Source organism: Amblyraja radiata, chromosome 7 (assembly GCF_010909765.2).
Source record: "Amblyraja radiata isolate CabotCenter1 chromosome 7, sAmbRad1.1.pri, whole genome shotgun sequence".
Classification (NCBI taxonomy): Eukaryota; Metazoa; Chordata; class Chondrichthyes; order Rajiformes; family Rajidae; genus Amblyraja; species Amblyraja radiata.
This window is the reverse complement of record NC_045962.1, coordinates 12026358-12037625: the sequence shown is the minus strand read 5'-3', so window position 1 is coordinate 12037625 and position 11268 is coordinate 12026358. Positions and strand designations below refer to the sequence as shown.

General features: G+C 39.4%; 1 protein-coding gene across 4 annotated transcripts in view; it reads right to left on the bottom strand.

The window, feature by feature from the left end:
- Positions 1-837: 837 nt before the first annotated feature.
- Positions 838-11268, bottom strand: part of pgap1 (post-GPI attachment to proteins inositol deacylase 1) — a 122125-nt gene continuing 111694 nt past the window's right edge. For all 4 annotated transcript variants that reach the window (XM_033023727.1, XM_033023725.1, XM_033023724.1 and 1 more), the window contains 4 exons: positions 8264-8314; positions 4847-5118; positions 4559-4663; positions 838-993 (listed from right to left, as the gene is read on the bottom strand). In XM_033023727.1, coding sequence (XP_032879618.1) covers positions 855-993; positions 4559-4663; positions 4847-5118; positions 8264-8314 — 567 coding nt within the window. In that variant the 3' untranslated portion in view covers positions 838-854. The remainder of the gene's footprint in view (positions 994-4558; positions 4664-4846; positions 5119-8263; positions 8315-11268) is intronic.

Genomic DNA, 11268 nt, shown 5'->3' with positions numbered 1-11268 from the left:
TTGGGAATGACCAAATATGCATTAAGGTGTAATATATAAAAGCCCTAAGTGACATCTATCACCACACACAGGGCAATTAGTAATGTGCATAGAGAGCAATCTAACAGTCAACTCATTGGATAGCTTAAAGGGGCTGTCCCACTGCGGCGACCTAATTGGTGAGTTTAGAAGAGTTTAGGAGTGTCATGTGTCATGTTGAAGACCTCCTTCGTCTATGTTGAAGACTAGCTTCGACTAGCTTCAGGAAAATTGGACACCGAATAGTGGAGAGTGAAGACGACCTCCTTCGATCTCCCTTCGACTCTGTTGAAGACTATCTATGACTATCCTCGATTACCTACGAATAACATGCCGACCTACCTCGACTAAACTTACGAGTAAAAAAATTATCGATTGTTTCCATGGCGACCTTTTTTACTCGTGGGCATTTTTCAGCATGTTGAAAAGTATGCCGCGACCTAGCTGAAGCCTCGAGTACGCGGGGACTACTCACGAGCATGAAGGAGAGTTACAAAGACCTCCTAGGACCTCGTGTCGACCATGCTGCGAGTATAAGTCGAGGGCAAACTCTTCTGAACTCGCGGATTAGGTCGCCGCAGTGGGACAGCCCCTTTAAGATACAATACTTTGCATTATCATTCTTAGTAACAGCAGTAAAGTATTACCAAACTAGATTGTCCAAATACAAGGGTATTTTGTTAAACGTCACATGATGGAACAATTGAGAAGACGCATGCCAATAAGGACAAAACACAATTATGTAGCACCATTACTTAAAAAAATACAAAACATTCACGTTGTGAGGTGTTGCATGTACAATGATTCAACTGTAATTGATTATGTTGCAAAGTCATTTATATCAGACAACAAAGTGCATATAACGCCAGTGAAAAGGTAATAAAGTAAGGAATCCTGTACAAGTGTACTAGTCCAAAGGCTGCCATGGCAATGACCAAGATGAGCTGTATTCTTGCTGTATATTTCAGTAGCTTACTAATTTGAAAAATAAAAGCCATCATTAGTTTCACAGAGAATTAAACTATAAAACATGTTTACATTTTATAATGACTTAACGTTAAAAAAAAACTCAATGTTTAATGGCAGGTCACAATAAAGACAGAAAATATGCATTAGAATATTTAGTAGTGCTATGCATGGGCTGGGAGATAACAAAGTGTTGACAGGCATGCAATGTGCAATATTTATAACAATGTTCTACACAAGTTCAAATTCAAGGAACCCCAATTTCCTAACTGAATAGCTCCAGCTGGAATGATCTGGAAATAAGAGGTTAAGGTATAAACAGAAGCAGCAAAAAGACACTAGTACGAAAATAACTTTGCAAGGCTAATCAATATTAACACATTATTAAATGTGCAAGTGCAAATATTAGGAGAAGAGGATGGATCCCTTGAAAACAGATGTAGATGAAATTGTAAGAGAAAGTTATAAAAGGGCAGACGAAACTTGAATTGTTAAATTTAGTAATTACTCTACAGGAAAACAACAACTGACTGGGCATCCCGACAAGAACTAAAATATAAAACGGATTCAGCAGATTAACATAAAAACTATTGCCAGCAATGACGAAAATAGAGGCATTAAAGAGTTAGAACATCTATGGGTTAATTAATTTCCACAACCACAAGATAATAGAAACAGGAGGTGTAAGCCATCAAGCCCATTGAGCATATTCTGCCATCCATTAACATCATGGCTGATTTTCATCCATAAACCCATTAACCTTCATTCCCCAAACGTAACGAAAGATATCCATCTCTTTTTGACTGAACACAACCAATAAGCCTCCACAGATTGCCAGGAGAAACAGTCAGGACGAATCCAGATTCCCCGCCATTATTTATTTTAAATTTCCCTTGAAAATATGTATGTCACTCGGGTATTTAAAGAAACGCTTCAGCTCAAAGTTTAAGTGTTAGATCAATATCTATTAATGTGAAATACCTTAACCAAGGTATCTAAGGTATTTACATACCTTAGCCATCAATACCTGAGTTTTCAAAGTAAGGGTAAAGGGACTGAACACCTTAAATTTTCAGTTGATCACAGAGCGTCAGCATGGACAAGTAAAGGTCTGGGTCATGTCAGATGAGACTGGGAGTAAAGTAATGTTCAGAGGAATTCCTACAGAGCTCATTTGCATGGATTTGAAGTAATAATTTTACAAGACATTGTAACTGAAGCTGAAGGTTTTGTGAATGAAGGCTGTTCGTTTTCCAAAATTCACCACATTTGAGGAAGGCTCCATAAGGTGGGGAAGGTTCAACAAGGTTTGAAAATGGCAAATATATATCCTTTGGTCAAAATGGGAGAGAGGTAGATAACAGTAAACTACTGGCCGTCAGTACTGTCAGTTCATTATCTGGGAAACATTAGAACGGAATAGCAGGGAATTTTGAAAAATTCAGAGTAATCGGGCAATGTCAACATGGCTTTGTGAAATCATGGGAAATCATGTCTGACCAATTCACTGGAGTTATTCCAACAAATAACATAGGTTTTGAATAAAGGGGAACCAGTTCTTGTTAGAAGATTTCTAGATGGCGTTGAATAAGATGCCACATCAAAGCGTATTGTGGACAGGGTCATGGTGTCGAAGATAACATATTGATGTGGATAGAAAGTTCACTGGCTAACAGGAAACAAGAGTTGGCAAAAAGGGGTATTTTATACTCACAAGATATAAAATAGTGTGCCACAGGGGTCGGTGTTGGACCTCAAATTATTACAATTTACACAAATGACTTGGATAAAATCACCAAATGTATGATTACTAAATTTGCAGATTACACAAATATAGGTATGAAAAGGACGTTGGAGGGATATAGATAGGTTTAAGTGAACAGCCAATGATCTGGCAAATGGTCATTAGTGAGGTGGTAAAATGTGATATTGTTCAGTTTGGTATCAGAGATGAAAACAATCTATTACCTCAGTGACGAGATTGTAGCGCTCTAAGATGTAAAGAGATCAGGGTGGTTTCATGCGTGATTTAAGTTCACAAATGCTACAAGTAATTAGGTGAGCTAATAGAATGTTATCCTATATTGATGGGAACTTAAAACATTAGTAGACAGAAGGTTTAAATGATTGTTACATGGAATGGGCAGATTGGCATATGAAAGATGGGACAGGCTATGGTCACATCTGCTGGAGTTTACACTTGACTGAAGCATGGAATGATCTTGACAGGATGGGTACAAAGAGGATATTTTCTCTCATGGAAGAATTTAGAACTAGTGCTCACTGTTTACAAACAAGGGTTGCTCGTTTAAGACAGACAGGAGGCAATTATTTTTCTCTTGGGGTTGAGGCTCTGGAATTCTTGGCCTCATAAGGCAGTCAGAGCAGTCTTTGGATACTTTTAATGGCAGAGGTAGATAAATAACTGTTGATGGGATAAAAGGCAACCACAGGTAGAGAAGAATGCATTGCTGAGGATGGAATCAGATCAGTCATGATCTTATGAAATGGTGGAGCAGCCTTAATGGTCAAAAGGCCTACTTTTGATCCTAATTCGTGTTTACATTAATAGTTTTCAAATTAGCTGAGTGGCAGGATACAGAGCGGGACTAATGGGTGTGTTGTCTAATCGGAAGAATGAGTAATGTTCCATATATGTCTATGCTGTGACAAAGTTGGCCAATACATAAAGGTAGATATCGTACGCAATGTGGATGCAAGCACTAAATAACAGAGCCCCAGCAATTTCCTCCTTTCGCCCCACACTGCGGCCTGGACACATCTCATGATATCCTGGGGATTTATCCAACTTGATGCTTGCTAAGACCTCTGATACCTTCTTTTTAATCTTAATGTGCTCTTCAATTTCACTGTCCCAAATGAAACCTCCAACTATAATGTCTTTCTCCTGGGTGAATACAGATGAAAAGTATGCATTTAAAACTTCCTCTGGTTCCAAGCACAGATATAATATCTAAAATGACCTAAGGTTTTATTTAAGCCTATCTGCCAGTGATATTTTGTGGCCCCCCCTTTGTCCTTTTAATTTTCCAAGTACCACTCTACCCCCGACACACTCTGTACTTCTTAAGGGCTTCTCCCCTTTCAGTGTTCTATAGTTACCACATGCTTTTGTGGGGCTGCATTCTGTACAATTGCACATCAATATCTAAGCTGTCAAATTTTAAAAGTTGAAGGTAGACACAAATTGCTGGAGTAACTCAGCGGGACAGGCAGTATCTCTGGAGAGAAGGAATGGGTGACGTTTCAGGCGTGAAGAAGGGTCGCGACCCGAAACGTCACCCATTCCTTCTCGCCAGGGATGCTGCCTGTCCCGCTGAGTTACTCCAGCATTTTGTGTCTACCTTCGATTCAAACCAGCATCTGCAGTTCTTTCCTACAAATTTTAAAAGTCCCTGTTTTAGAAGAGCTGCAAAGGTTTCTGTAGAGGATTCGATATCCTTCTTCAAAATATATCCCGTAAGTACAGTATCAGGAACAAGTGTAAGTCCAGTGTAAAACTCACGGTGTACTTTGCTAACAAGTTATTGGAATTGAAAAATAATAAAAATACCTTCTCTTAACAGACGTTGAATGTGAATTAATGAGAATCCCCATCGTTAATACAAGGATGGTTGCAACAATATCGCAAGGGTCAGGGTTGAGTCTTCTGGCATACCTGATTAATGAAACAAAAATATTACTGAAATAATATTTGAGATCAGGGAAGAGGAAAATAATAACAATCTGCAAAATTCACTGCAATACTGAATCATCAACTGATGAATTAGATTTTCTTTCCCATCTTATCTGTGCAGTTTTTCTTGCAGTCACCCAAATTGCTGGAAAAACTAGCACTTACCTGAGATTTTTCAACCAGTAAATAAATGATGGTGCACTAAATAGCATCATCCAGTTCAATAGATGCAGGATTGTAATATAAATCTTTAGAGTGTCCACTGCATCATCAACATCTGAAAGTGAGAGCCAATTTGGACACTCTAGGTTCAGCTGATCTGATTCTTCTGGGGAATCGCTAGCCGTTCCAGATGTGTCTTCCTCTTCCCCTTCTCCTTCCTCTTCCTTTACACTGGAAGACGTTGGAATATTTTCCACAGTTTCCACTCGTGGCGCCTGCAAACCAGAAAATCTGTTTGTTACCAAAATGTTTATAACAAGGTAAGAAATATTACTCAAGGAAATCTTTTAAAAACGTCGAACACAAACGAGAGAACCATTGAACAGCTGTTGATAAAGGCTTGCCTGAATTTCAGTAAAAATGAACTTATTCCTTAACTGCAAAATTTGGAATATTTTGCTCCAATACAGAAATGCAAAGTTGGTTCATTTAAGTTAACAAGGTGATAGAATTAATGCATACTCTCTGATAATGCATTAACGGGGAAAAATCCACATGTTTTGCATATTTCCCATTCTTACTAAATTGTTGTGCGGGGCGGTAAGGTGGCACTGTGGTAGAGCTGCGGCCTTAGAGCAATAGAGACCCGAGGTCGATCCTGACAGTGCTGTCTGTAGGGAGTTTGTACGTTCTCCCTGTGACCGCATGGGTTTTCCTCGGGTGCTCTGGTTTCTTCTCATATTCCAAAGATGTACAAGTTTCTAGGTAAATTTGGCTTTGGTAGAATTGTAAATGGTTCTAAGTATGTAAGATAGAGCTAGAGCATGGGGATCGCTGGTCGACCTGGACATGATAGGCCGAAGGGCCTGTTTCCACGTTGTAATTCTAAAATAAACTAAAGTAAACTTTGGAATTGATACATTTAGTGGTTTCTCTAGTGACAGAACGCACTGATTGGAAATATATCTTCGTCTGTCATGGTTTAAAACGGAATATATCAACTCCAAACAGGATAAAGTGAGTGGAACGTTGATGTCAAGAGAAAAGAGCTGATTTGTGGGTTGCAAGAGTCAAGAGTGTTTTATTGTCATATGTCCCAGATAGAACAGTGAAATTCTTACTTGCTGCAGCACACCAGAATATGAAAACATAGTATGATATGATAAAGAGAGAGAAAGGAAAAGTTCAGCGTGTAAAAATACACTTACTCACAATATATACTATTTTGTTTTTTTTTAGCATGTGTGTATATATATTATACACATGCTCAAAAAAAACATAATAGTGCAATAATAATAAATAATAATAATGTGTACTGATTTAAAACTCTAAATCTGTTACGTAAATTAATACACAGGGCACCTCTGATGAGTGGAAAGCTCTGCCTGTGTCTCTACACTGATCAACTAAAGTGTCATCAACTGGAGGAGCTTAATCTCCAACCTCTAGACTGTGAACGGTGATGGATGTGACAATCCACCTATGAGGTAGAGTGTTTGTGGACAGAACACTTCAGAAGGCAGTAACTGTGAGGCTTAACACATCTCAGGCAGAGAGCACTGGGTGACAGTGAGATTGAAAATAAAGACAACACAGGCCGAGCAGTTGTTTTTAATAATGATGTGAAAGGAAGGTTCCTCTTTGTAATGCATTCAGACCCCAGATCAACGCACTACTGGTGGCTTTGCTTAACAGGCAGAAAGGAGAGTCAGAAGGGTAGTAGGTACAGAGACTTATATGGTTACTGAAGCAGAAAGGTATTTCCACAGCTGCAGATGCAACTTGAGGATAGTAGTACATTGCTGTGTTGAAGATACCACTAAAGGGCCTGTCCCACTTTCCCGAGTTATTCACGAATTCTCCCGAGTTTTCCCCTTGATTCAAACTCGCAGGATGTTCGTAACGGGTCTGTAGGAGTCCGTAGATATATCGTAGCGGCTCGTTATGCCAGCTGTAGGTACTCGGGGCATCAGGTAAGTCGGGACGTTTTTTCCAGCCTGATAAAAAATATCTATGAGTAAAAAAAAGTCGGGAGGATGCCCCGAGTACCTACGGCTAGCATAACGAGCCGCTACGATATATCTACGGACTCCTACGGACCCATTACGAACATTCTGCATATGCTGAATGTGGTGGTTGATGAGGCCACTGTGGGACCAATAGACACTTCCACAAGCGGTGTCGCTGGTGCTTGATGGGTGAGTAGCTTGTGACGAGTAGTTTGATAAGTGGGTGAGTAGTTTGAGAGATGCTGGACTCTTATTGCCAGTTACTCTGGGGATTCAGTGTGCATCCGATGGATAGACTCGAGGTTCTCAGATGTTGAAAGGAAGGACAGGACTAATTTCACAGCATTCTGTAAACCCACAGAGTGGATCACCCATCTATCAAAGGATTTAGAAGGGTCTGAAGAAGGGTTTCGGCCCGAAGTGTTGCCTATTTCCTTCGCTCCATAGATGCTGCTGCACCCGCTGAGTTTCTCCAGCTTTTTTGTGTACTATCAAAGGATTTACTTGACTTTCATTGAAAGTGAGGTTTGCAGAAGGATGTTCCACAAGTGTCGGGTGATCCCCTCCCAAGAGGTGAAAGCACATCAACATCGTTAACTAGTCTCCAGTGCCCATTACATGCAACAATAACCAACTCTTTTTTTCATTGTAAAGGCCAAAAGCAATAACTAATCAATTTGATTTCATGGAAAAATCTGTATGTTAATAATCACAAATGAAGAAAAAATAAATCCGTCAAAATTGCCTTTTTCTGAGGAGGAAAGCAGAATTAAACGAAAGCAGCAACATAAGTGCCTTAAATGGTAAACGTGGCATCTTCCATAGATGAAATTCCTACAAATATTCCAGTTCTCTTAACTTACAAAAGCATGATCCAATCAACAGTCCAAAGCAACGTCATTCCAACATAAAGGTGAAAAGGAATTATAAAGTCTTGACAAAATCCATCATTTTCTAACATTTAATACAGTGTAAATATGAATTTTAGTTGCAGCATTCCTTCCCCATTAGTCCTAATTGTTTGTAGGCAGAATATGACCATCCTATGGTGGCAATGGGATAGCTCTTGTCAATTTCACACAATTTCAAAATTCTTACATAAAGCTTGCTTGTCTGCTGAACATGTTCTTTCTATTGATAACATGCATTAGTAAACTAGAATTCTACAAAAAAGGCATCAATTTATTGCACCTGATTGCAGACTTTAACATACTGGGTCAATGAATGTTTCATTAAAATTACTGTAACCTTACACAGTATAAATATTATGCAACACCTCGTCAATAGTACAGTGAGAGGAGCAAGTGACCAGATATTCTGTTTAGTCCAAGGAGAAGTGGAACCATCCCACAATAAAGCAGTGTCTACATGCCACTCATTAGAACAAGTACTAAAAGCAAATCAGCCATACCAAATTAAGAATGCCTTTCATCGCTTGTACTGAGGCTTGAAGGCTTATGACCTAGGGAGAAAAGAAACAAGCATTAACTAAATATTTTCTTAAAGCAGTTCTTATTATCTACAAATGTTTGATACAATCCTTTCAGTCAGAATACCTACACAAAAATGTTTCAGCTGTTTCAATTTACATTAATGACAATGGTTGAAACTGTTATTTAAATATAGTATTTCAGATTATAATTACCAAATTAATTATTTTTGGAATGCAACGACCATAATATTCATACTGATTTCCGTATCAGTGCTGGTCCAAGAGCAATAAACAAACGTGGGTTATCACATTTACAAGTACCTGGATTAGCGCTTGAAGAGTCACAACCTGCAGGGCAATGGACTAAATGTTTAAGAAGGAACTGGAGATGCTGGAAAATCGAAGATAGGCAAAAATACTGGAGAAACTCAACGGGTGAGGCAGCATCTATGGAGCGAAGGAAATAGGCAATGTTTCGGGTCAAAACCCTTCTTCAGACTGATGTGAGAGTGGGGTGGGGTGGGGGGGGGGGGGGAGGAAGAGGTGGAGCCAGAGGGCTGAGGGAGAGCTGAGAAGGGGAGGAGAAAGTAAGGACAACCTGAAATTAGAGAAGTCAATGTTCATACCACTGGGGTGCAAACCGCCCAAGCGATGGACTAAAGCAGTTCCTTAAAGCAGTAGAGATCAGATAACTTAGAACAGGACCCGTGGATATCAAGAAATAAAAAAAGTCTACGTGAAGTAAGACAGCATCAAAAGAAAGAGGGGAAAGTATAGAGCTGTAAGAAGAACATTTAAGCATTATAACATTAAAAATAGCAAACAAGAGGAATCAAGTTTGAAGACAGAACCTGAAAGAACCAAAATGAGCAAAACAAGACAAAGGGTAAATAATTTCAAATAAAACATCATAGGAAAATATATATATTTAAAAATATACTAAAAAGCCATGAATTGAAACTAATGATGCCTCCAGTTTAAATGCTTGAGACATTTTTGGACAAAGACTGACACGGCAATAATTCTGGATCTAAACAAAATGTACACAACATAAAAAGTATGCAATAAAAAAGATTAATTTATATTTGTTTTTCAGGAAATTCATGATGAACATAAGAACAGATGAAATTATAGATTTGACAGTCCCTCATGCTTGCTTCATGAGTTCGTAAGATCATGGCTGACATGCTCTTTGATTTTAATTCTATTTCCCTATAACTCTGATTTCACTGTAGCGCAATCTATTGGAGGTAGACAAAAGTGCTGGAGAAACTCAGCGAGTGAGGCAGCATCTATGGAGCGAAGGAAATAGGCAACATAACCATATAACCATATAACCATATAACAATTACAGCACGGAAACAGGCCATCTCGACCCCTCTAGTCCGTGCCGAACACATAATCTCCCCTAGTCCCATATACCTGCGCTCAGACCATAACCCTCCATTCCTTTCCCATCCATATAACTATCCAATTTATTTTTAAATGATAAAAACGAACCTGCCTCCACCACCTTCACTGGAAGCTCATTCCACACAGCTACCACTCTCTGAGTAAAGAAGTTCCCCCTCATGTTACCCCTAAACTTCAGTCCCTTAATTCTCAAGTCATGTCCCCTTGTTTGAATCTTCCCTACTCTCAGTGGGAAAAGCTTTTCCACGTCAACTCTGTCTATCCCTCTCATCATTTTAAAAACCTCTATCAAGTCCCCCCTTAACCTTCTGCGCTCCAAAGAATAAAGCCCTAACTTGTTCAACCTTTCTCTGTAACTTAGTTGCTGAAACCCAGGCAACATTCTAGTAAATCTCCTCTGTACTCTCTCTATTTTGTTGACATCCTTCCTATAATTAGGCGACCAAAATTGTACACCATACTCCAGAATTGGCCTCACCAATGCCTTGTACAATTTTAACATTACATCCCAACTTCTATACTCAATGCTCTGATTTATAAAGGCCAGCACACCAAAAGCTTTCTTTACCACCCTATCTACATGAGATTCCACTTTCATGGAACTGTGCACAGTTATTCCCAGATCCCTCTGTTCACCTACATTCTTCAATTCCCTACCATTTACCATGTACGTCCTATTTTGATTTGTCCTGCCAAGATGTAGCACCTCACACTTATCAGCATTAAACTCCATCTGCCATCTTTCAGCCCACTCTTCCAACTGGCATAAATCTCTCTGTAGACTTTGAAACTCTACTTCATTACCCGCAACCCCACCTATCTTAGTATCATCTGCATACTTACTAATCCAATTTACCACACCATCGTCCAGATCATTGATGTACATGACAAACAACAGTGGACCCAACACAGATCCCTGTGGCACCCCACTCGTCACTGGCCTCCAACCTGACAAACAACCATCCACCATTACTCTCTGGCATCTCCCATTCAGCCACTGTTGAATCCATCTTGCTACTCCACCATTAATACCCAACCATTGAACCTTCTTAACCAACCTTCCATGAGGAACCTTGTCAAAGGCCTTACTGAAGTCCATATACACAACATCCACTGCTTTACCCTCATCAATTTCCCGAGTAACATCTTCAAAAAATTCAAGAAGATTAGTTAAACATGACCTTCCAGGCACAAATCCATGTTGACTGTTCCTAATCAGACCCTGTTTATCCAGATGCTTATATATATTATCTCTAAGTATTCTTTCCATTAATTTGCCCACCACTGACGTCAAACTAACAGGTCTATAATTGCTAGGTTTACTCTTAGACCCCTTTTTAAACAATGGAACAACATGCGCAGTACGCCAATCCTCCGGCACTATTCCCGTTTCTAATGACATTTGAAATATTTCTGCCATAGCCCCTGCTATTTCTACACTAACTTCCCTCAATGTCCTAGGGAATATCCTGTCCGGATCTGGAGACTTATCCACTTTTATATTTCTCAAAAGTGTCAGTACTTCCTCTTCTTTGATCCTCATAGTTTCCATAGCTACTCTACTTGTTTCC